Source organism: Spodoptera frugiperda, chromosome 4 (genome assembly GCF_023101765.2).
Source record: "Spodoptera frugiperda isolate SF20-4 chromosome 4, AGI-APGP_CSIRO_Sfru_2.0, whole genome shotgun sequence".
Lineage (NCBI taxonomy): Eukaryota > Metazoa > Arthropoda > Insecta > Lepidoptera > Noctuidae > Spodoptera > Spodoptera frugiperda.
In genome coordinates this window covers 269,298-296,742 of record NC_064215.1, presented here as the reverse complement: position 1 = coordinate 296,742, position 27,445 = coordinate 269,298, and the positions used below count along the sequence as shown (strand labels likewise).

Here is a 27,445-nt window from a genome sequence, read left to right as displayed (position 1 = left end):
CAAAATAATTGCTATGCCGAATAAACTATTTAGCTAACGAGCAACATTAACAAATATTACCCGTAACGGATTGTGTTACTCATAATAAAACTAAGTCTAACTAATGGATCTCGCTTTGTTAGAGTTAGGGCGCTTTTCCACCAAAGATTTGCTATGTAGCTATGCTGCGAAGATGTTATTGCTAAGCTGTGAAAGTATGTGACCGTTTTCACTGATACTATAGTATGTAGCTGTGCGAGTAACATGTGCTATGAAGATATGCCGCCTCAAAGTTGCTGGACGAGGAAGAAGCGTAGCTCGAGTAAGCGATGTGTCGATATTAGGGAAACCAACCATAGCACACATCCATAGCACATATCCATAGCACGTATCATCCCATATGATAAAGATACATATACTTTTTTACACATACATACATATACCTACATAAGATATTTTTTTTACATATCTTAGTTGAACACGTTTCCACCAGTGCTAACCTATATATACAAATGAATATGATTGGTGGAAGCCAAACGCATCCACGGCAACTTAGCATAACACACCTCTGGTGGAAAAGCACCCCTAGTCTGTTCGTCTACCATCTGCGACCAGCCGAAATATGAGAATAATTCATATTGGATAATGTAGTGTACATAAACATACATAATATCAAACGTGTTCTAGATTTATGGCCCTTTCTTACCCATATCTCAGCTTCACAGTCGATTTTTTGTGAATAACTGTAGTCGATCGTGTGGTAAAGGTATAGAAAAGAATACATTTATTATTTATTTGATTAATCTTACGTTTTAAATGGCGATCTTCAAGGATATGGCGAACTATTACATAATTATTCGACAGTTATATAATTATTGTACAGATAAAACGTTTTTTTAAGAAAAGGAACCGCCTTAAATTTTCTTCAGGTAATTTCCCTAAAACCTTCTCTTAAGTTTGAAAAATACTTTGCCGAAAACTGGATCAAAATCGGTTCACCCAAACGAGAGATAATCGAGCACAAACAGACATACATACAGGTCAAACTGAGAACCTCCTTTTTTTAGAAGACGATAACAAAAGCTTCTAATCCTGCAGTCACCTGTTATGAACTGTTGATTATCATTAGGTACTATACAAAAAATACCAATTTTACCAGAATGGAGGATCCAAACAAAAATCCATAGCGGCAACATTGGCATCACTTAACAAAATCAAGACACAATTTCCAACATAATATTAATTTCAATTTGAAGTACCAAAAAAGGAACACAAATTAATAAAGCTTGCTATATTTATGTAAATGCGACACGGCAGATGGGTGCGTGTGGTTTAATTTGGTACAAGTGTCGCTTCCCGAGTGAGGCCTTTGTCGCTGTTATTGCTACGACGAGACGCCCCCATATTTTCTGTTGTGGTTTCCTTGGCGTAAGAGCACGGCTGTGTTTATCATTTTTAATATATAATAGAAATGTTTCTGGAAATTGTTTTCGTTTTCTTATAAAATGTAACTGTACTGCTGAAGGAAAATGGTAGTCAATGCAAAATATCTAATTCAATTTAATTCTATTAATTTTCGACTGTATGGTTGGCGCGATAGCTGGGCGGTAGCGAGTTCGATTCCCACACGAAAAAAATACCCATAAATTTTTGTTTCTGGTCTGGGTATCCTGTGTACTTGTATGTTTGGAAACACACCCACGACACACGAGAAAATACTTGGGCGGGGCAACGATAAAAAAAAATTAAAAACAGGCAGATTGATAAATGTTGATAAAGTAGTCGCAAACCGCAGCTGGAAAATAAGAAATTTCGAGTTCGATTCCTGTGTCGGCAAAGCAATAATGATTACTGCAAAACTTCTCTGCAATGCAACGCAAACGGATACAAAATAATAACTAAATTCGGTCACTTACTTTCAAAGAATATCACACTTAAACTTTAAATAAAATAACCAGTAATTTTCACTCTTTAAATGAAAAACTTAAACTATTAAAAAAAACTATTACAAAACCGCGTCTAACACATTCATCACTCTTTGCAGATGCTCATGCGCATCACTCCGTGACACAAGATCTCAGTCCGTGAGTGCACGCCGAGGCGAACGGACGTCATGGCTCGCTCCGCTATTTATTTGTTTATTACTATCGCGCTATGCTTCGTGAGTCAAGGAGCGTCATACAAGGTTCCACCAGCGAAGTTGGAAGCCATCTATCCTAAAGGCCTAAGGGTTTCCGTACCAGGTACGTTTTGATCTTTATTTTTATTCTTTTATTTTATTAATTGTCTTCTTTGTTTACAGTTTGTGCGTCTAATTGTGTGGTTAGTGCTATCATATCAGTGTAGGTGTTAATAATAAAGTTAATGAAACCATGTTTTATTGTAAAATGATTTAAATAAACTTGTCAAAATGCATTTTGGAATAGTGTTAAGGTTCTAGGTTCTCTTGGTTGTAGGATTTAAGTGTTGTATTTGGATTTTTTTATATTTTCTATTGGTAGTTAACCTAAAAAACCCAACATGAAAATTGTATACTGTGTCACTGTGTTTGTTTAATAAGTTCCTCATCACTTTAGTATCTCTTAATAATATTTGAAAGCCTAATAGCCGTTTCCACCAACCACCTAGGTTTCACTTACAGTCTGGTGAAAACCAATATTATGTCGTAAGGTATCACCTAACATTGCGTAAGGGGTCCTCAAATTTTAAGAGGTCAAGTTATCCAAAATCTGCCTTTGTTCAAAAATTAGTTTAGAACTTGTAACAACTGCGGTGTGGTCCACAATTGATTTGGATTTAGAATTAATTGTTGAACATCATTTATCGCTAAAACTCAATTGACCGTACCTTTAAATACAGAAGTATAAATACTTAATTTTTTTCCTTATAGCATAGTTCTGTACAAAACTTTTCGCTATTACAATTGTCGAGTAAGAAGTTTTGTGTTCGATTCGCGGCCAAAGGTATTATAGCTTATTGCGGTTGTCAGTTTTTCGAAAAACAATAATATCTCTGTAATATCTTAGAGAGTTCAGTCAGTATTTTTATTTATTAAAGGTATCAACAGGTTCCGTATAGAGAGTATTAAGTACAGTAAATACATATAAATTAGTATCATTTATGGCAGTAGGTAACTACCTACTAAGTAATTACTAAGTAAACTTACTTAGATTAATAATTACACACATAATATATACACACACACTTTGGAAAAGTGCACACTTATAAATATAATATGTTTATGCATATGAGTTTAGTCCGATTGGGGTTGATGACCTCGAATTTGGTACATTCTTCATATGTTTTATCTAAGATTGTTATAAAACACTTACGATTTTTTTTTATTTTGAGGAAATAGCAACAGTATATGTACACCGGAAAATAATATAAAATACATAAATGCTAGCTGTTAACATAGTCAGAATGACTAAGCATAATTAAAATTAATTATTTAATTGAATTTTTTTCTTAAGAAGGGGAGAAGGGATAAAAGAATATACCTTCTTCTTCTTGCATAGACTTGCAATTTTCTCGTCTATATTCTATTAGCTTCTGCCAGCGGCTTCGCCCACGTTCCCATGTGATGAAAATATCCTATGTGTTATTCTAGATAATAATCTACCTCTGTTCTAATTTTCATTCAGATCCCTTCAGCCGTTTTGACGTGAGTGAGTTATAAACATACTCACAAACACACAATCTTTAGCATTTATAATGTTAGTAAGACTACTCAAGTAACCTAGCGGGTTACCGGCTCGAAAAGCAGGAGTAGGAACGGGGTGGTTTTTAGTCAGTAAGAGTCTGACACTTCCCCTCGCCTCGCCCATGGCCAAAGTAGACATTGGATGATTTTCCCCCTTAAAAAAATGCTACTCAAATTAATTTCCTACTATGTAATTTGACTATGCATAACATTTTCAACAGCGGAACGCTGTCACGCTCATTCAAAAATGGTGCAATATTTGTATAGGAATTCAATTAATTTTCTAATTACTTCTAAGAACACATCTTACTAAGAATTCTAGTAACCATATAATTAGGTACAGCTTATGACAAAACAATTCTTTGTTTTGGTTCAGAAATATCAAGTTCTGAGTCACAGACACCGTTTAAGTAAATATGTACATAACTACAATGAGTATACTTGTTTTTCTAAGTTTTCCTTATATAATAATGTATTACTTGAACAGTTAAACAACCACTTAAACCATAAAATATATTACATCTTTTAATTTAAAAAGGGTAAGTAAAGGTGCACATTTACCAATGTATAATTTTCAATAGATATCTATAAATTAAATAGTAATTTCCATTTGAAATTACTTACTGATTATTTTCCAAAAAATCGTAACGACACCACAAGTCGAGACGCCAGTTAGTCGATTTGCGATCACTCGTTCCTTGAAACAGGGTATTCCTTTTCAAAAGGCCGACAACGCGCCTATCACTTCTCTGATGTTGCGGGTGTTCATAGGTAGCACTGATCGCTTACCATCAGGAGGATCACCTGTCTGCTCATTTGCCTCCCATCCCATAAAAACAAGCTCAACGAATGAGACAGTTTTTAACATCTTATTAATATTTTCCCTATATTATTTAGTTTAGGGACTTTCCCTAATTGTGTATGTTACAGCAGTTGCGTACACTAACATTGTAATAATTTATACTAGTGGTCGCCTAGTGGCCGAAATTCGACCATATACGATTTAATTTACAATACCACTTAACATACGTTCAAGGATAATTTTTATTTAACTCAAACTCAAACAAACTCTTTTATAACGCATCATGAATAACCAAACCTCCTTCAATGAAAAACCTCTTTTCATATGAGACGTGAGAATATCATCGCAATGTCTGTCAATTTTGACGTTTTGTCAAATACGATCAGATACTATGCATGTGTGTGTAATGTTTTATTTATTGATTTAATGTACTTTATAAGCATTATTATTGAAAAATATTAGCGTTCTGTACTTCTCCTACACATAAACTATAAGGGTACCAAATTTTATGCTCCTACGTCCGCGCAATTTTCGTAAAAAGCGGTCCAAAGTTTTTGCATCACGTATTAATATATAGATGTGCATTTATAATTACAGTATGTCGTTTTCATTAAAATTAGTACAAAGACGTTAAGTAACATTTGACTTAAGACTAATTTTTCCTTGTATAATAGTTAATACTGTACTTAAAACAACATATAACTTAAGATACTATATACCTTTGTAATGCAGGCTACTCGTACAACTCCCGCTTTGACTGTACAGTTGAACTGCACAGTGAAACCGTATGGTGCATAGCGTATCCGGAGCTGCGGACTACCTAGCGGGTTACCGGGGCTCCGATTCGAATGACACTCCCTCTCGCCTCGCCCAAGGCGAGAGAAGTCAATGGACGATTTTATCCCCTCAAAAAAAAAAAGATGTGCGTAGCGTCTGGTAACCGGCCGCAAATAACTCTCAACTGAAATTGCGATCGCAAATCTTCGGAAGACACTGTTAATATTGATGATGTTACGTGCATAATAATATGTGCACACAATACAAAAATGTCAACAATAAAGACAAGGGGATGTCCCCCCAAAATGGTTTAGGTAAAACCATATATTTAGGTACATACTTATTGTAATAAAAATGAGTAAGTAAAGTAAACATTACTAAGTATTAAAATGTTGTTGTAAATATAGTTTTATCTTAGAATTATCATATACGTCATAGAGTTGTTTACAAATATTATTTTAAGTACATTATTACTGCTACTTTGGTCATTAATCGGAATTAAATGCCAAGTATTGTAGTATACTGAATAGGGTAAATGACGATTTTTTATTTTAATCTCCGTCTTGTAGATTATTTGAAAAATATTGGACACGTATTTTTTATTCTTTTACAGTAACAAATACTTTCGAAGATATATCGATTTGAAATATCACTTGACGTCACTTCTAGATTCGTTTTATACGTAGAAATGACGTATTTGCTCCCACTCCTAAACTTTGATTCGTTTTATCTAAGTATTGTTATCTTGTATGACAAAATAAAAAATATGTGTCTAATATTTTTTCATTACCTAACTAATGGACTAAATAGATTTTTAATTTTCATACCCCGTCATCATCCCTATTCGTGAGTCGAGGAAAGAATCATTTTGATTTGAGGACCCAACATATAACAACCAATGTTTCTAAAAACCAGGGTCTTAGAATTGAAAGAAATAGTTATACTTCTACTACTACTTAATCACAAAATAAAAAATGTTCTTGTCATTAGCAAAAATGTATAAAGAACAATAATGTCGGTTAAGGTAAATAACCCATTTATTGAACCGCCCGTTATCTTACCATTAAAGAATACTTATTAAATGTGAGAATACATTAATAAAAATTAATAGCTGATAATAATAGGTGCCGTCACCCTATAACTAGACATCATAAAGATAAGAACTTTTATTCTTGATTCAATTTAAAAAATTTCTTCTGTTTCGTAGATAGGTTTAGAACAACTTTTATACACATACCCAGAGTAAAAACTACCTTTTGTGGATCACACAAAGTGTTGTTTCCTCTGGGAATGGGAACTGCAACACTTTGCACAGCAGTCAGAGTCAGTTAAGCAGGCTCAGTACCAAGCGTGCAGTCAGTCAGGATTTGAGACTATACAACCAACTACGATGGCTTAATCTATCAAATCATTAACTTATTATACAATGTGATAGGGGTGGGACTTCTAACCCGTTAAGGCCGAGTACTACATCTAATTTTATCGACAAAAAAAACAATATGGGGGATTGAACCCCCAACTGAAAATATTGAAAAAAACATTATCAAACATATGAAAAAAGTAATGAATTAGTTAGCCAAGGTTATTAGCTACCGTTTGTCGTTTTTTTTTGTTTCTACGACGCATACAACCTATGATATCAAAAAAAGTAAAAAAAATAATAAAATAGCCATAACTTTTAGGGGGAGGGGATTCGACCGATTCGACCCCCGACTTTTGTCGATAAAATTAGATGTAGAACTCAGCCTTAACGGGTTAGAAGTCTCACCCCTATCACATTGTAGATATCAATAGAAGGTATGTAATGATGGCTACATACCTTACAATTTATAAAGTTTTTACTGTACAGTATACAGTTAAATCGAAGGTTCATATAGTCTAGGGCCCAGTGGGGCTGATATCTGATTCGGAACTGCGGACTACCTATTGGGATTACCGGGGCTCCAGCTCGAAAGTCAAGAGTAGGAACGAGGCGGTTTTAGTCAGTAAGAGTCTGACACTCCCTCTCGCCTCGCCCAATGCGAGAGAAGAAATTTGATGATATTCCCCCCTTAAAAGAAAGGACAATACAGCCTACACACTTTCAAGTGTCAAGTAAAACTGTACAGTCCAATTTAATAGTACCTTCCGATAGCTGCCAAGCTTAGTTAGGTCGAAGTCTAACAGATTTAAATTTATCAGTGTCTCAGAGAAGATCATTGATTATTATGAAAATCTAAATATCTCATTGCTGATATTCAACCTGAATCAAAAACCTTACAAGCGAAACTGTATCAAATGTCAATGTGAAACCATTTAAAGGAAAATAATTTCGGAGAGATAATATTACTTGGTCTGAGAATCGACCTTTGAACGTAACGGTGCATCCGATATCAATGTTATCTGTATTTTCCTCTGTACATAAATATACTGAGGAAAAAAGTAGATATAGGAAATAAGATTTAATTTAAAAATGAAATGTTTTTTTTTGTGTTTAGGGATTATTTTGATCTTTTTTCCTTTGACGAGGTACTTAAGGGTGTTTTTCCTTTCCAAAGATGTGCTATGTAGCTATGCTGCGAGGATGTAATAGTTAAGCTGTGAAACTACGTGACAGTTTCCACTGATACTAAACTATGTAGCTGTGCGAGGAAGATGCGCAGCTTAAGTATCCATAGCACGTATCATCCATATGAAAACATAGCTTTTCTTAATAAATCAATGGGAACAACAATAAAATACGTATATCCTTAACGAACATTGCTTGCATAATTATTTTAAAGTTTGTTTACCTTGAGATCATGGTTAAATTAATTGTTATTTATTGACTACTACGGTCAAGTTCAACGATTTGAATACGGCGTTTTTATTTTTATTTTAATTATTTTAATTTTTATTACATTTTAATTGTGATTCTAATTTATTCTACACTTTATTTACAACCTAAAATACCGAAAAAGGAATAAAAACAAACTTAATACTAAAATAAAGAAAAAAATGTTAATAATACTTTAAATATCATAATAATAATTGATATTGGACGGGTTGAATCTTTTATTTGCATATAAAACTAAATTTGATTTGACCGCCTTTTTTGGTCCAATGAGCAATGGAAATAGTTCTTGGAATCGATTACCGATGGCAACAATAAAATAGCTAAACACTGCTTGAGTTGGGAATCGAACTGATCACCCCTGTTTTAAGGAAAATCATCCAATGTCTTCTCCCACAAGGTGAAGCAAAAGAGAGTGTCAGAATGTTACTGACTAAAAACTACCCCGTTCCTACTCCTGCTTTTCGAGCCGGAGCCCCGGTAAACCCGCTAGGTAGTCCGCAGCTCCGGATAACCTATCTTGCGATCACTCTATTAACATTACACTATTTACTCTCAACACGTCAAAAACAAAAGCAAAACACATAACTAAATACATTAACATTTTACTAACTAAAAACACAAAATAACTTCTATGCAAAAACTACCGCTACGCACACATCAAGCTATACACAACCAGTATAACCTAACCTTTGAATGTAAAGAAAGATCATACAAAGCGAGGCCATGATAAACTGGTTTTATAGCTATTACGGTAAACATTTAGGCAATTAGCACGTTACATCGACCCCTGGCAAATTAACTTGCCGTACCGAATGATGGATGATCACCTATTTGGTTTAGGAGCTTCCCCCCTCACCTATTGAGACGATCCCTTTGTTCGGTGTATCGATTTTTACATTCATGTTTTTGGTAGCTACATGTATGACAAGAGTTAATTTGCAAAATGTATCTGTTATTTTATTAACTTTCGTGAGACATACTAAATTAATTATTATGTTTTTCGGCTTACTCACGTAAGTGATTGTCACCGCGCCGTGTGTCGCGTAATGCTGCTCATGAGTTAAGAGTGGGAGAGTGATACTTCAGAACAAATGGGCCGGTTCGACGGAGGCCCAATTGATTCCCTCCCAATCTTCCCAATCCCCGAGGCAAAACGCACGTGTAACGCCTCTTGTGTTTCAAGTGTCCATAAGCAGCGGCGATTACTTAGGCCCAGTATTATGATCCCCTTCCCGTTTACCGGCTTATTCCATAAAAAAACCATCTCCCCAACAGATTCCCTTTTAAATTCTATTCCATATTTAAAGTGAAATTTTAAAAACGAGTGCCTTATATCATGATACTCAGATTCCATTTTTCGCACTTGTTACTGCCTCTAGTTATGTTTAAAAACGGGTAGACCATTTGAAAATGCAGAGAGCATCCACCTCTCGCCTTAAAGTACCTTTGACAATTAAATTTATACAAAAAACGGCTTTAAATTCCAAAACTAGTTTTTTTTTTTAAATGACAGTGTAGCGACATCATTATTCTTGTGGTCAATGACTCTGGACCCGTGAGGTCCAAGTCGATGGCAATGAACTGAAAACATCCAGACCCGCGTGGTATACAAACAAACTATCATATAAGCTTTGGATACAGTTTGCAATAACATTCTTTTATGGTAAACTATCTATTCCATATTATTTTAAAGTGAAAATTTAAAAACGAGTGCCTTATATCGTGATACTCAGATTCCATTTTTCGCTTACTTCAAATATTTTTCTCAAAATAACATCAAAAACTCATATTTTTTATAGAAAATAGCAATACAAATACCAGTAGGTATAATAAATAAATTAGTATAATGTTATGATAGTAATAAAAAACAATTTTAACAAAAAAAAAACCGACTTCAAAAATAAATATTCCAAAACAAATTAATATGCACTAAAAAGTAAAAGAAATAATTGCGTATTTTTCAACAACTTAATAGATCAACTAACTTTACTAACTCATCACACACATTATAATGTAAGTAGGTACAATTTATTGTTATTTCTGGAGTCAATGTCAGCCAACTAAGATAAGTTTGTTATTTACCTATTATCACAACAAAACATTACAGTTTTACACCAGTTGTAAGTAGGTACTTAACCACCACTTCGCCCGTGCCGTGCCCGTGCCGTGTCCGTGTCCGTGCCGTGCTAGTTGTTGGCGTTTCCTAGGCTGACACCGACTCCAAAAATAACAATAATTGCACCTACTTACATTATAATGTGTGTGATGAGTTAGTAACTATTAAGTTGTTGAAAAATACGCAATTATTTCTTTTACTTTTAGTGATATTAATTTGTTTTGCATTATTTATTTTTGAAGTCATTTTTGTTAAAATTGTTTTTTATTTCTTGATTTTTAGTGAATAACTCATTTGAGTATGGGTCGACTAAACGCGCTGCTCATATGAGACAGCGCCGTTTAAATGAATAATATTAATATCTATCCATATTGACGCATAATTACATTATTTTAAAATGTATATTGAACCTGATACCCTTACTTATGATCTGCTGAGCCGACAGCTAAGAGTAACCTGTTCATAAGCTACATACATAGTCAGTTGTCAAACACACAAACAGATTAGATACCCACATAGGTATACAGTCATGTAACTCAGAGAGCACATCAAGCTACCCATCATTCTATACCAGATATGCTACTATCTGTCCTGAATTTTATGGCTACTGAGAAAGATAAGCTAGTATGCATCACTTCAACGTAAACGCAGAGCTCATTCTGCTCATTTTTAAGGAGTTCCCTGGATTATCTTCCACATTTATGGTCAGACTTTGAAAACAATTATATGGAACCACACTGCCATCGTACTCTTTCAAATACAAAAAGAATTTCTCAAATCGGACTATAACTGCCAGAGATATGCATTTGTCAAACACAAACAGATTAGGTACCTACATACACATGTAAATCAGACAGCACATCAAGCTACCCATCATTCTATACCAGATATGCTACTATCTGTCCTGAATTGTATGATTACTCAGAAAGATTAGCTAATATACATCACTTAAACTCAAACGCAGAGCACATTCTGTTCATTTTTGAGGAGTTCCCTGGATTATCTTCCACATTTATGGTCAGACTTTAAAAAAATTATATGGGACCACACTGACATCGTACTCTTTCAAACACAAAAAGCTATTTCTCAAATCGGTCTATAACTGCCGGAGATATCGATTAACATACATAAAAAAAATACGGTCGAATTGAGAACCTCCTCCTTTTTTTGAAGTCGGTTAAAAACCTGCTATATTTGACTGACTAACCGTACAACAGGTTTGGTCAAGAAAAAACCTGTTTGTAATTTAATAGTATCGAAGTACCAAGATAGTAATGAGATTTTTTTGCTTACTTTTTTTGTACAACGAAATGGTCAACGTCGTCTAGAAACATTTTGCCAGGCAAATAAATAATATCCATTAGTTTTAATTACGTGCTGATTTATTAAGTAAAAATAAAATAAGACACAAAATATATAGTTAAATAGTGAACCTACGCATTCATGATACCTTAAAAACGAAATGTTAAAATAAATATGATGACTGAATTTATTTATTTGATCGATCAAAATACAGACAAAGTGGTCAAATCTTTAAACAGTGTAATGTACAGCATAATGGATTATTAAAAAAAAACTTTAATTCTAATAAATGAAACAAACATATTTTGGATTACAAAAAAAAAATAGAATACAAACACCTAACCACATCACTATAAGCAAAACATTATCTAAATTTCCATTCTTAAAATCCATTCCAATTTATTCCAGACGATGGATTCTCCCTCTTCGCATTCCACGGAAACCTTAACGTAGAAATGGAAGGATTAGAAGCTGGGCAATGGGCTCGTGACATCACGAAACCCAAGAATGGAACCTGGTACTTCAGAGATAGAAATGCTGAACTGAAACTTGGAGACAAAATATATTTTTGGACTTATGTTATCAAGAATGGATTGGGTTACCGACAGGATGATGGAGAATGGACTGTTACTGGTGAGAATTTTACCTATACTAATATGCTATTTGAGTATACTGTTTATACTGAAAGTATAAATTTGAGTCTGTGTTTCCTGAAAGCTTAAAACCCTGAAATCTTTAAATCAAGAGTGAATAGGTTACTTCTAGGTAAGCGCGCTCCATCGTCGACCGCATCGTCGCTTCCCATCAGGTGAGATAGCGGTCAAGCGTGAACCTATAGATAATAAAAAAAAAATATTTTTAACTTTTAGTCATTTGCCTTTACAAAATCTTGTCATTAATACCTTTAAATAGCTTTCCATATCGATTAACCCAAACATCATCTATATTTTCCAGGATTTGTAAATGAAGACGGAACTCCGGTAGATCCATCAGTATCTCCGACACTAGCACCAGTCCCAACTCCCACTCAGCCCACAGCAGCACCACCTACTTACCGTCCTCCCACCACGGCCCCAGTACAATGCCAGCCATCTGCCACCACGGTAGCTGGTCGCGGAGCCGTCTGCCAGGGTGCCCTCATCTTTAACGAAGAGTTCAGCAACTCTGCGCTAAAAGACCTCAACAGTTGGAGCCCTGAGATCAGGTTTCCGGAAGAACCGGTACGTACAAATTTTTAAAGTAATGTTAAACTTAATAATTAAGCTGCCTGGAGTGATCACAAGTGCGACTATGATTTTTGAACCAAAAAAGTGCTATTAGGTTTCGTTTCTTTTTTTTCTTCGAATAACACGGTAAGTAGTCTCGTAGTTTAACCCTTCGTATGTTTGGAACGTGGATCCACGCGAGACACAATGTGTTTTCTATTGTTGTCTTATACACGGCATACGAGAGGGGTTAAAATTGTAATATGTTTGTTATATTCTATCGTATTTCTTTTTTTTAATCTTATTCTAAACGAGCATCTTATCCTATGTATGCATTGCAAACATCAGACTCAAACTCGGAAAAAGTTGTAGTGCACACGTTGCACACTACGCCAACGGCAGTTATTGTGCAATTCAATGCCTACTAATAGGTGATAAGGTGTTTAATGTTACTTGTATTAGGTTACGATGGGGCTGGCATGGTCTTACTGTGACCAAAAGTCCCTAAATTAATAAAGGATAATAAAAAAAGGTATTTGGGTTCAATACCAGACACTTTATCGTGCTTTCTTTCATTCCAGGACTATCCCTTCAACGTGTACATACCAGACAACACTATAAGTTTCGAGGATGGTTCCCTGGTCATCACACCAGTTCTGACGGAAGCTATGCATCATGAGGGATTTCTTGTCGAGTCATTAGACCTTACTAACAGGTTGGTAGTCTTTGGTATATTGTTAACTTGAAATATGAGAAATAAATTTGTGTAGTGTTATAATATGTAATGACGTGAAACAATGCTTACGTTGTGTGAGTGAGATTACCGGAGGCCCAATTACTCCCCTTCTCAATCCCAGATTCCCCAACAACCCTTAAATTCCTAACCCCCAAAAGGCCGGCGACGCATTTGTAACGCCTCTGGTGTTTCAAGTGTCCATGGGTGGCGGTGATTGCTTAACAATACCAGACACCTTGTCTCATGGTGATCAGTCTGCTCGTTTACCGGCTTATTCCATAAAAAATAAAGCAATATTATATTACTTTGGTTTTTAATCCTCGAAAGGCTAGGCAGAGGTGCTATTCTCCCCTGTTATGTTATACATATTATAATAACACACATGAAAAATAAGGGCATAAGCCGTAGACGGGTCACTATGCCAGACTCCATATTTAGGTTTACCGCGACTCCGGCTCGAAAAGCAGGAATAGTAACGGAGTGGTTTGTAGTCAGTATAAGTCTGACATTCCTTTTGGCATCGCCCAAACCGTGAAAAGTTAACAGATGATTCCCCCCCCCTCAATAAATAAATAAAACACTCCATAATATTATAAAGGTTAAAATAAATGATCATATTATTTAAGCAGATATACTTTAAGACACAGATACAAAAGTGCTGTCAACAAACAAAACATCAATGGCGGCTTCTATAATCTAAAACTTTAATTAATTAATGTTAATGAATTGAACGGTACAAAGCCACGGTTTAGTAAATTTCCTCTCGCTCGTTATACATTCGCCGGATGGAGACATCTCAGACATCAAACAACTTTTGAATCACTTACAATTATTGTCGGGACCCAGTTCTCCGTCGTTTAAATTATAAGAAACACGATATTAATTATTCAACCTCAATTATTTTGGTTTGTGAAATTAATGCTTTTTAGTTTTCTGATTTCGTTTTACGTATTTACTAGTAGTGGAAATAAAATGATACAGATGTATTCTAGATTACTTTAAAACAATGTGGTTGAATTTGTGACTCCTCTGGTGTTATGAGTGATCATAGGCATAGTGATCATAGCGCTGATCACCATGCTATAAAAAAACTTCGCATCAACTGCTTTATTTTTTACCACCTTATTGTTGACTGTCCGACAACGACACAATGGTTGAAGTTAGCCATTCACGTATGTGATAAAGAGTAAAAAATACTAGTCGTCAGACTCACTAACTCTTTCCACTCACAAATATTATAGATAGCAAAGTCAAAGTCAAATGATTTATTCCATATAAACAGCTACTTTAAAAAAAATGTCAACGAATAACGAAATAAATAATAGTCTGTCAGTCTGTCCGTCTTCACTGACACAAGGTGCTCGTTTCAATATAATCTTCGAAAGAAGAAGAACGAGCAAAAAACGAACACTTTATTTGAAGTTAAAGATACTACGAGGAAAGTTGTGTGCAGCAGCGCACGTATTATACCTGATGATAATGTTATTGATGACTTGAAACATTCATTTTACTTTTCCAGATGCACTGGTCAGTTAGGCACAACAGAATGCAGACGACAAGCGTCTGGGGCCCAGATCCTACCACCAGTAACTACTGGCAAGATCACCACTCGACACAGGTTCGGTTTCAAGTTCGGAAGGATTGAAGTTAGGGCGAAACTACCAGAAGGCAGCTGGCTTATACCTGGTAAGGTCCAATTTATTGTGCTATGTCATTCAGCTGTATAGTGGAGGTAGAGTACTTACGCTCGAACGCTACTCAATTTTAAGTTGTACTTAAATATCGTGCTATCTCTGTCATTTTATAAAGAATTTATAGTGACAGAACTACATTTGAGAGCGTCTTAAAATTGAGTAGCGTTTGAGTATTCGGACATTAGTGTCACAAAATCCGGGTCCTAAAGCTTCCTGTGGGGCTAGTAAGAGCCGTCTAGAAGATTACTACACATTCAGAGACCAGACAACAGCATTATCTGAGAACTTGGCAATATTGTAAAAATGATGGGAAACTCTCCTATGTAGAGGTCCATAGTCCAACGATAGACCATCAAGTGATTTTATATGTTGTTAAAATTGAAATTATTATCTGAAAGCGAACCTATCTTTAATTCTATTGTTATTGACATAGAGATAGGAATTTTAACCTTTTGAAGTACAAGGCACATTCCAAAATCAAATTCTTTATTGGTTTCCTTAATGTGACGTAGTTCTTATACATACATACAATATGTGGGTAACAATTAAAGACCCTTTCGGACACGCAACTTAAGGACTAATGACTAAAGAATGACTCATTGTTCAACTAAATAACTCAATCATTATCAACACAGGTTTATATGCGATAAAATTTCCCTGAGAAACACAACCCAGGTCTTTTCAAGGTCAGAGTAAATAGGTATTATCTAAGTCTGTGTGCTCCATCTTCGGCCACATCTTCGCTTCGCCGTCCTGGCAGTAAGCGGGTTGGTGGCAAAACGCAGACTTATCAAGGTTAAAAAAAACTACACACATATTTTTCTTCTTTTTCTAGAAATTAACTTGGAACCTACAGAGCATGTGTACGGATCCCTCCGTTATGAATCAGGACTGATGCGTATCGCCTTTGCTCGAGGAAACCCAAGTCTTGCCAAGAAGCTGTGCGGCGGCCCCATCCTATCTGACTCTGATCCCTTCAGATCCTTACTGATGAAGGAAAAGATTGGAATCGACAACTGGAATAAGGACTTCCATAACTACACCTTGATTTGGAGACCTAGTAAGTTGAAAACTGACATGGTCACTAACACTAGAATTGAAACTTAAACCGGGATATTTACCATGTTTTTTAATATTTATGAGTTTCCGATATTTCGGCACTGTTGCAAGCGCCATGATCACGGATAAATTCATAAATATTAAAAAACATGGTAAATATCCCGGTTTAAGTTTTAATTCTAGTAAGTTGAAGTTATTAGGAAAATAGTTTTGAAGCAGAACAAAAGAAATCTGGTCTTATTTTTTGTTTCTACGCTATGATCTTCATTGTCAGTTATCCTGATTATTCTTACTAAGGTGATATTTAATTGGTAAAGGACAGTTCAGCAGCTCAGCAGTTAGGTTAATTCTTCATTATTTTTGTTACGGTGCAAATAAACTGTTTTTCTTTTCTTTCTTCTTATTTTCTTAAGTCGCTTATAACTAGGAACATATCTTGGATCCGCTTATCTCGCCCTTGAGACTGAGAAAGCTTGGCAATCCTCGACAGAACAACAACTCAAAAGATCACCAGTAACCTTGTTTCATACCAAGTCTATTAAAATTTTGGAGTATAGTCAATCAGCTGACTGCACGGTTGGCGCGGTAGCTGGGCAATTGGCTGCCGTGCAACGTGTAGCGGGTTCGATTCCCGCACGGAACAACTCTTTGTGTGCTCCACAGATTGTTGTTTCGTTTACGCACCCACGACACAGGAGAAAACCCTAATGTGAGGCAACGTTAAAAAAAGAAGCTGCTCCTTTTTATTAATTAATATTCGATCTTTTGTTCTACAATTTCTAAACCCTCAAATAATTTTCAGATGGTCTTCAACTCTTCGTGGATGGTGAGCAGTATGGCACTATCGATCCTGGTGATGGTTTCTTTAACACCGCTCGGCAGCACGCAGTCCCTCATGCTTCTAATTGGTTGAGAGGAACCGTCATGGCGCCTCTTGATGAAACGGTAATATATTGATATTTTCAATTAGATATTTTTATTAAGGAACAGAACAAACGTGAAGTCCGATCTTCTGATGGTAAATAATCGGCACCACGTATGGACAAATCAAAACTGCATTCATGACACCCGCTCCACCTGAAAAATTACTAGTGTGTTGCCGGCCTTTTGAAGATTTGGGTATGGGGTAGAGGATTGAGCCTCTGGCCAACAATAACGAAACTATCATTTCACGCCAGTTTCGTATGGTACCACTTTATTTCCCATGTTATTTCTGCAAATGGGCTACAAAGTAACAGTTTTACATGACTGTAACTACTTTAAATCAAAGCTAGATGATTACCCTGAGAATAAATAGCAAAACAAATTCAGAGACGGAAAATAAAATGCCAAAAAACAATATATTTTGTAAGTTGAGTATTAGTATGCGTACCAATATAGGGCAGAATAATCCAATGTCAAAAATATTAAAATTCAATATAGTCAACAATTTCTCCTATTTGGAAATCGACACTCATCCACCACTCAACCGAAAACTACAGTATTATAGGATAAATGTGCTACATGAATATACTCCAACATTAAAAATAGTATTTCTTGATCCAAGATAATCCTAAACAAAGGTCCAAGAATAGGTCCCATGGGACCTCTATGCCAAAGATTAAAAAACATTTTATTTTTGGCAACGCCCCCTAGAGGACTGCGACATTTATTTTTGATTTCTCAAAGGTCCTCCCTGAATGAAGTTGGGAAACATTGCGTTGGAAGACCATTGAAAAATTCAGCACATCTTTTGTGAGAAAATAATAAATAAACAATAATCTTCAGCGCTACAGAGTGCAACTAGTACTCCTTTTTAAAAGTCCCGCAACACACCTGTGGTTTCACTGGTGTTACGGGTGTTCATGGGTGGCTTTACAGAAAACCATTGTGTAATAACCCTTGCGTCGTGTTTAAATGTACGATTGAAGTTACCGGAGACCACCTTGACTTTCCCAAAGAGACTGGCAATGCACTAGTAACTCCTCTGATGTTGTAGGTGTCCATGGGTGGAGCTGATTTGATTACTTACCAACTGACATGACTGTCAGCATGTTTATCATCACCATCCCATAAAAAATCTTTTTTTTCATACCCTGGTATCGACGGTATTGAAAAAAAAACATCAAATACATAAAAATTGTTAGCAACCGCCCTAGGAATTTCTCCTATGGTAGAAGTTATTGTGTACTGAATCACTGAAAGAAAGAAAAACAGTTTATTTGCACCGATTACAAAAATAATAAACATAATAATTGATAAAATAAAAATAATAGTATTCACAGCGCAAAAAGGCCAGTACTCAGCTAAAATGCCGTGACCCGAGCGCGATGTTCATAATATATAATGCATTCAGTAGTGGACATATTGTGGCTGAATTACAAAAATGATGGTCAAAAATCTAACCGTAGCTTCATTTTCCAGTTCTACATATCTCTTGGTCTTCGCGCGGGAGGTGTTCATGATTTTGCTGATGATATCCCTGACAAACCCTGGAGGAACCGAGGCAGTAAAGCCATGCTGGACTTCTGGAAACACAAGGCATCTTGGCACCCTTCCTGGTACAATGCTAACTTGAAAGTGGACTATATCAAAGTTTTCGCGTTGTAGATATTGTATTGTCAACTGATCTGTGATGAATCTGAGATTAAAATATGAACAATTTAATATGAATAAGAATTAATTAAATAAATGATAATTTTGACCAATTAATTTGTTTTTGTATTCATTTTGTCAAACCATTAGCTTGATTTATTGATTTGATCTCACGTACATAATAACAGTAAAACCTGATGTCACCGCGCGATGTTTTTGAGTTAAATCCCCACCGTGAAAATACCTATATTTCTTTGTTAAACGAATCAAAACAAATTTGTCACTTCAAAAAGTCTAGAACATCGAGTTTTTTATTAAAGATTTGAAACCTTTATTTTATTTCCTCATTGTATCTACCTACCTACCTGCATACCTTACGGTATCTATCATGGAGCTCACAAATACATACTAACAATCTGAAAGAATACTTCTCTACAATGAAAAAAAACTTGATGAATGGTGATTTCATATCTTAAGAAGTCTTTAAAGTAGACGTCCAAATGGCAATCTGTAATCGAGAAGTAACATTCAAATGACATTGACTGCACCGTTGGCGCGTTGGCTGGGCGACCGGCTGTCGCGCAACGTGTAGCGGGATCGATTCCTGGACGGAGCATCTCTTTGTGTCATCCACAAACCGTTGTTCCAGATCTGGATGTCATGTGTTTGTGACCTTGTATGTTTTTAAACGCATCTACGACACAGGAGAAAACCCGTAACTAGGGGCAACGTTTGTAAAAAATGTCGGCAATACTTAAAAGTCAACAATATAGTTAGGTATATTATCGAAAATAAAATAAGGAAATTCATTGCGTTCAAAATTCATGCATTAATCAGAAATAAGACTTTATATCTGGCATTTTCCTTATTTCACGTTTTCTGGTAAAACCTGAATCGCCAAAACCGGCCCGAAAGATGAGACTTATATTGTTTGATTTTTAATTTTAGCCAGTCTGCTACCTAACGGAGACATGGCGGGTTGCACAAAAATAATTTGCATATTACTCTTTATTGCATTATGTGATGCACAGAAGTTCAATATCGCAGATCCTATAGCAGAAGCATTAAATCCTAAAGGGTTTAGAATAATACTTAAGGGTGAGTGACATTTTATTATACTAATATTGTTATGTTACAAATGTGGTTGATGACTAATTTTTAGTTTAGTCTCGTAGGATATTTTAAAATATTAGCCATGTATTTTTTTATTTTCTTGCGGAAACTAATACTTTAGATGACAAATCGATTTTAAATATCGCGTGACGTTACTTCTAGGTACATTTTTTAGAAATTTTATTAGTTTTATCTAAGTATTGTTTTCTTATAGGACAGAATAAAAAAATGCGTGGCTAACATTTTTCATTACCTAAGTGACGGACTATTTAGATTGTTAATTATCATACTCCGTCATCATCTTTATTGACGAATAACAGAGTAAACGTTTATTTCAAGTCATGATCGACCAACGTTGGGAAAATATCATTTTTAAAGGCTTTATTTGTTCAATTTATTATGGTACTTTTCCACCACAGATGTTGCTATGGATGCGTTTGGCTTCCACCAATCATATTCATGGTACACATAGCTTAGCACTGGTGGAAACGGGCTCAGCTAAGCAATATTTTTATATGGTACGATGCATGCTATGGATGGCTTCCCTACTATCGATACATCCCATACTCGAGCTGCGTATCTTCCTTGCCCAGCTACATAGATTAGTATCAGTGGAAACGGTCACATAGTTTCAGAGTTTAGCTATTACATCTTCGTAGCATAGCTATATAGCACATCTCTGGTGGAAAAGTACACTTACCTCATAGGCGAGCATACAAAGAAATTATAATAACAATTCAGATAAAATCTACCGAATAGTTAAATTCTCAGATGATAGCTCCCCTCTAAATCTTCAATTGAAATTTAGAAATAGCTTCACATTTGAAAAGACAAGACAAGCAGCTATCTTCAAGGACGGACAGACTGACAGACTATTACTTATTTTTTTAATTGTTGGCATTTCATATTATGGTTTAATTGGGATTTTAAATTATTTGACTTTGAGTTAGACATTTTATAACTGTCGTTGCATCGTATATTATATTATAGGTATATATGTTTTATTAATGTAATATATTTCAACGGTTCTTTTTCTAGATGACGGCTATTCGTTCGTTGGGTTCCGAGTAAATATCAATAATGATTTCTCAAGTGGTCCTAGTGAGGGCCAATTTAAAAAAGATATGGTAAGACCAAAAAAGGGATACTGGACCTACGTGAATCGTGACGCTAAGTTGAATATTGGAGACACAATATACTATTGGATGTTCATCAAAAAGAACAATGAGCAAGACTTTTTTAACGACTTTTCATACACAGTGACTCGTAAGTATATGCCGTATGGAGAAACCTTTTATGACTTAATTTCAAAAATCTCGTTATTAGTAAATTAACATTAAATTCTAATTAATAACTTCCAATCAGAAATAATTCTAATAAATCAATATTTTTTAAAATTCCATTACTTATTTAATTGACTAATCTGTGGTCAATGGTGTGGGTTATGTTTACCTATTTATCTTTAGTTTGTTATTGTAATAAGTACCTTAATATGTATTACTATCTCCGACATATATAATTATATATAAATAGACAGCGAAGTACACATAATTATGTAGGTATGTTAGCGTACAATTTCCAAACTACAAAAACCAAATAGGATAATTCTTCTATTCGTCATTGTTGACCAGAGAACAATCGAAAGGAACTTCTCTTTTTTTATGGACTCCTAAAGACATTAACGTTTAAATACTCAAACGCCACTAAATTTTAAGAAGCTCTTAAGAATAGTTCTGTCTCAACAAATTCTTTATAAAAGACAGAAATAGCGTGATATTTAAGCATGGACGAACTGCTAGTTATTTTTATTAATATCAGTATCCTTTTATTTATATTTTCCAGAGTTTGTTAATGAAAACAGTGCACCAGCGACTCCGAACTCTAATGACCAGCTAGAGACTAGATTGGATACTTTAGACCCGACCTGCACAGCTTCAAAAACCATAGTCCAAGGAAAGGCCCATGTTTGTCAAGGCGCTCTCATTTTCAACGAGGACTTTGATAATGCCAACTTCGTACAGTGGGCCCCATTGATACAGATTCCAGGCGAGCCGGTCAGTTTCAAAGTTATTAAAACTAGATATACTTTATCAAAATACAGAAAAGAAAAAATGTGGCCGACTATTCAAGCATTAGAGCAGGCGGCATTCTTTGGTGCCTACCTAATTTCCGAAATCTGGCCTCATACCTTTATAATATTATGGAAACCATCTTTTTTTTCGCCTTTTTTTTATAAAATCGCTGCCCCACATTAAGATTTTCTCCTATGTCGTGGGTGCGTTTACAAACATACAAGTTCACATACACATGACACCCAGACATGACACAACAATTTGTGGATCACACAAAGAGTTTATGAGCTGAGTGAGAATGGGCCGGCTTGACCGGAGTAATACCACGGCCTCTCAGAAAACCGACGTGAAACAACGCTTGCGTTGTGTGAGTGAAGTTACCGGAGGCCCAATTCCCCCTTTCCCAATCCCAGATTCCCGAACAATAACTCTAAAATTCCTAATCCCCAAAAAGCCGGCAACGCAACGTCTCTGGTGTTTCAAGTGTCCATGGGCGGCGGCGATTGCTAATCATCAGGTGATACGTCTGCCCGATTAGCGGCGTGTTTCAAAAAAATAAAATAAAAAATATAACTCCGTAAGTACTCCACCCGAAGGTAGACGAGCTAGCCAGGTGGAGAGCTCCAACACCACATGACCCAATAACTATAAAATAATTTCCTTATATTTTACTCTGTATCTATGATTTTATAATCTAATATTCATCATCATTCCAGGATTTTCCATTCAATGCCTATATTCCGGATCAAACTCTCAGTATCCAAGATGGATCCCTGGCCATCACTCCAGTACTGACGGAGTCAATGCACGAAGAGGACTTCATTTATCATTCAACTTTAGATTTAGATACAAGGTACCTATCATTTTATACTCCAAGTTGTCCATTATATTTCATAGCCTTGATACTTAACATCAATTTGTGTTTTTAATTAAAAATTGGTCCAGGGGTCGCAAGTGCGACTGCCGGACAAGGGGTCTTGGATTCGATTCCCGGATCGAGCGATGTAACACTGGGCTTTTTTCGTTTTCATCGATTTTTTTTTAGTCTGGAGGATGGAATGGTGCCTGGGTATATGGCAATAGGCTCACCCCCTATTACATGGGACTTATTACAAAAATGGTGAAAAGTGTGTGTACATTTTACAGTGGCATTACGCGCCGTAATGTGCAGATGCACCTCTGCTTACCCCTTCGGGTATAAAAAGGAGTGACGTTGTTGTTTTTAATTTTGTTAAATATGACTGAAATTTGCAGATGCACAGGTAAAGCTCAGACGTCTGAGTGCAGAGTGGAGGCTGTGGGAGCTCAGATCCTGCCGCCTGTCATCACAGGGAAGATCACGTCTCGATACAGCTTCGCCTTCACATTTGGAAGAGTCGAAGTACGCGCCAAGTTACCCTACGGCCGCTGGCTGCTACCTGGTAAGGCAATAAGCAATAGAAATAGTTGCGCATTCAAGCTTTATAATAGGGATGATTGCTGGGTCAAAAATTACACTTATTACACTTTTATTACACTCTCATTCATAAATTTGATGAACTACTTAAGTAAATTTTCGAATTTTTCTAGGTAAATTTCTAGAAATAAGTCTGCTATTTGATGTCAAAAACTTATGACGTCATAATAGAGTATTTCGTACAAAGTTCATAGAAAATATCGTTTTTGACGTTTCGAAAAAAGTATAGAATTTGACTAGTAGGAAACATGCCTATTATAAACGTCTGTCTGTCGGTCAGTCCTCTAGTGAAGCTATTTGCTCGTTCCAAAGTGTAGATTCCTATGGAGAAGAACGAGCAAGAAACTCCATAGGTTAAAATATTCAAGCTTTAAAATATTCGTAGCCAATGCCCAACATGATAAGTCCTCAGTTCTTGCTTTGGTCCGAGCACGAAGGCTCGCTTCCACGGCGTTGTGTGAGCTGCAAGAGAGCTAACAGACTCTTACTGACTAAAAACCACCCCGATACAACTCCTGCTTCGAACTGGGCCGTAGTAACTTATGGTGACTTTACACGCAACCTCATAAACAAGTTACGTTTATTATAAGGGGGACATCCTCATGAACTTCCTCCTCCCTGGGAAAGGCAAAACTCCCTGGTGTCTTCTCGCAAGTGCACGTGGGGATGCGAGCGTCCACATTCTTTCGCAACCTCAAATCACATGCCGACCAGGTGGCTCCTGACCTCACCTCTTGCACGGGGTAGTGAGGCGTTGGACTATCCCGTACGTCGCGAGTGGTTTCATGGACGTTTATTATACCTATACGCACTCTGATTGGTTGGTCTATTAGCGCCAGCCAATCAGAGCGCCGTTCGCACTCTAGTTTTGTTTTCGTTTACCGTAAAGTAAACTCATACTAAGGGTACTGAACATTAAGTACTACAGTAGTTTTTTTTTCCAGAGATCAACTTGGAACCATTGGATTTTGCGTATGGACCTAACTACGAATCAGGTTTGATGCGCATAGCTTTTGTGCGTGGAAACTCCTTCTTTGCCAAGAGACTCTATGGAGGACCTGTTCTGGCTCATTCAGAACCTTTCAGGTCTGAGTTACTGCAACAAAAACTTGGAACCGATAACTGGTACAAGGACTTTCACAACTATACCTTGATTTGGAAACCAGGTGAGGTAGTATTTGCATTTTTGATTGAATTTACTTCAATACATACATACATACATACATATCGTCCCGCCTTTAATCCCCGAAGGGGTAGGCAGAGTGCACATTATGGCACGTAATGGCACTGTTTACACCCACTTTTCACATTTTATGTTGTAAGTCCCATGTAATAGGTGGTGAGCCTATTGCCATATACCGGGCATATATCCAGACTCCGTGCTACTACTGAGAAATTTTTGGCAAAACTGAAAAAAGCCCAGCAATACTTCGCCCGATCCGGGAATCGAACCCGAGACCCCTTGCCCGGCAGTCACTCTTGCAACCACTCGGCCAATGAGGCAGTTTACTTCCATAGGGTTTATTTTGTAGTGATCAATGATGATTGTTTACATCAAGACATTCCTTTGTATTTTCAAAAGCAAAAAATACCTATTATTAGGATCATCACATGTCTTAATACCCGATAGATTAAAATACCTAGTTCATATAAATATAAATTCTTTCTTTATTAAAGATGGCATTGAGCTGCTGGTGGATAACGAGAGGTATGGCGTTGTGGACCCTGGAGCTGGCTTCTCAGAGAAAGCACAGAAGCACAACATGGACCAGTTTGATTGGTCATGGAATAGGGGCACAATCATGGCGCCTTTTGATAAATTGGTAAGGAATTTATGACGAAAATGCTAACCTGATATTATACTTTCCCATGGTGTTCCACACATGTGATGAGAAGAATTATACTTTCACGCAATTTCACTCGCTACACTACTCCTATTAGGTGTTTCGTGATGTTTAATAGAGCAACACTTTGGAACGAGCGCCTAGCGTCACTGACGGACAATTCAATTTGACGTTTCAAAAGTGCCTAATTTAGGATTAATTGAAATAAATGCTTTGACATTGCTTTGCTTTGACTTTGACATCGTCACGCCTTTTATCCCCGATGGGGTAGGCAGAAGTGCACATTACGGCACGCAATACAATGTACACCGTGCTACTACTGAGAAATTTTCGAAAAACCGAAAAAAAAACCAGTAATACTTTGCCCGACCCGGGAATCGAACCCGAGACCCCTTGTCCGGCAGTCGCACTTGCGACCACTCGACCAACGAGGCAGTTTAATAGTCTATCTGAATCCTTCCAAAAAACCTCTATCTAATGAGCTCTACACATCTTAAATTATTACCTTTTTTCCAGTTCTATTTAACCCTGGGTCTTCGAGTAGGAGGTATCAACGACTTTGATGATGGAGTGGACAATAAGCCCTGGGGAAATAAAGAAAGCAAGGCCATGTTGAACTTCTGGCACGCCAAAGACACCTGGTTCCCTAGCTGGTCTGGTAGTGCTCTGAAAATAGACTCCGTTAAAGTATTCGCTCTATAAAGTTTACTATTTTATTTTACTTTTTATAATAGCTATCGTAAGACATACTAAATTAACTAAAAATCACGGTTTACTCACGTAAATTAATAGAGAAGAATGGAGAAGGCCTACTAGATGTCTACGACTAGACATCGCCGCGACTGCGCCCGCTGCTCATAATGAAGAGTCCCTATATGACTCGAAACTAGTAAAGCTTTTCTCGATTAATTTACGTCTGTAAACGGTGATTTCTAGTTAATTTAGTATGTAAACAATAAAGATGCAAGAAATATATCTTCTAATGTGCTCGTGTACACTTTTTTGTATTTAATTGCTAGTAAGCGTCCCTGTTGTAAACCATGTTTTTAAAAGCTTTTTATACAAGTGCAATATTTAACATAATTTTTACTTGGAAAATAATATATCTGCTGTTGTTGGTTATGGGTTTATTATTGCTGTATGCAATTTATTTATTATTTCTATTCGATTTGATTTGATTTATGTAGTTTTATTTAATTTCAATGTTTTCTTTTTATTCAAATTCTCTGTAGTATTATTCATCTTTTATCATCTTTTTTATTTATTTAGTTTAGATTACAACTTAACTGATATGAATTGCGAGTACTGTATACAGCAAATTTGTGTAAAAATGTAATGTTAAATCTAGCTAATAAGTTGTTGGTGTGTCTTTAAATAAATAAATCAATTTAGAAACGAAAATGGCATTTTATTTTTAATCGAAATTATTTGTTTTTAGCAAACAATTTTCAGACAAAGATTTTGGAATAGGTTTGGTTAGTATACATCTGTATAACATGTAATACGTGATGCAAAAACTTTGGACCTTTTTTTACGATAATTGCGCGGACGTAGGAGCATAAAATTTGGTACACTTATAGTTTATGTGTAGGAGAAGTGGAGAACGCTAATATTTTTCAAAAATAATGCTTATAAAGCACATTAAATCAATAAATAAAACATTACACACACATGCGTAGTATCTGATCGTATTTGACAAAACGTCAAAATCGATAGACATTGCGCTGATATTCTCACGTCTCATATGAAAAGAGTTTTATAAAAGAGTTTGAGTTAAATAAAAATTATCCTTCAACGTACGTTAAGTGGTATTGTAAATTAAATCATATCTGGTCGAATTTCGGCCACTAGGCGACCACTAGTTTAAATAATATTATGACTAAAGAAATATTCTTCTATATCTAGTTTTATCTTGTGGTTAAAAAGCGCAATCGATACCAGTAATATCAACTGCCTGTCAGAATAATACCTACTTTTCGGCCGGCGCGGGAAAAGAACGCGCGACTCGTTGCTTAGCAACCATTGCGCCAAAGGTGCAGTCGTTTGTTACCAAATAACAATATAAATATCAAACTGGATTTCAATTAATATTTTACCTTTTTAAAACATCATCTTCACGTTCAAAGTCACGGGTATGAAACGAGTCACGATTGATGATGTTTACACCACAAATATAATTACTTCCCTCAAGGTCGCCA

The 27,445-nt window shown here is 36.0% G+C and overlaps 1 protein-coding gene across 1 annotated transcript; it reads left to right on the top strand.

Moving 5' to 3' along the window:
* Positions 1-2,035: 2,035 nt before the first annotated feature.
* Positions 2,036-26,631, top strand: LOC118272477 (uncharacterized). The gene is made up of 16 exons (XM_050693541.1): positions 2,036-2,222; positions 11,903-12,127; positions 12,449-12,714; positions 13,281-13,414; positions 14,955-15,121; positions 15,965-16,189; positions 16,991-17,133; positions 18,592-18,774; positions 19,698-19,860; positions 20,914-21,141; positions 21,718-21,929; positions 22,664-22,800; positions 23,202-23,368; positions 24,348-24,569; positions 25,081-25,226; positions 25,764-26,631. The coding sequence occupies exons 1-16, from the start codon at positions 2,093-2,095 to the stop codon at positions 25,947-25,949; spliced, it is 2,934 nt and encodes a 977-aa protein (XP_050549498.1). The 5' UTR covers positions 2,036-2,092; the 3' UTR covers positions 25,950-26,631.
* Positions 26,632-27,445: the final 814 nt, after the last annotated feature.

Coding starts and splice junctions, on each gene's coding strand:
- LOC118272477 (XM_050693541.1), top strand. CDS start 2,093: ATGGCTCGCTCCGCTATTTATTTGTTTATTACTATCGCGCTATGCTTC. Junction 12,128..12,448: donor TGGAGAATGGACTGTTACTG/GTGAGAATTTTA, acceptor TATATTTTCCAG/GATTTGTAAATGAAGACGGA. Junction 21,930..22,663: donor TACAGATTCCAGGCGAGCCG/GTCAGTTTCAAA, acceptor TCATCATTCCAG/GATTTTCCATTCAATGCCTA.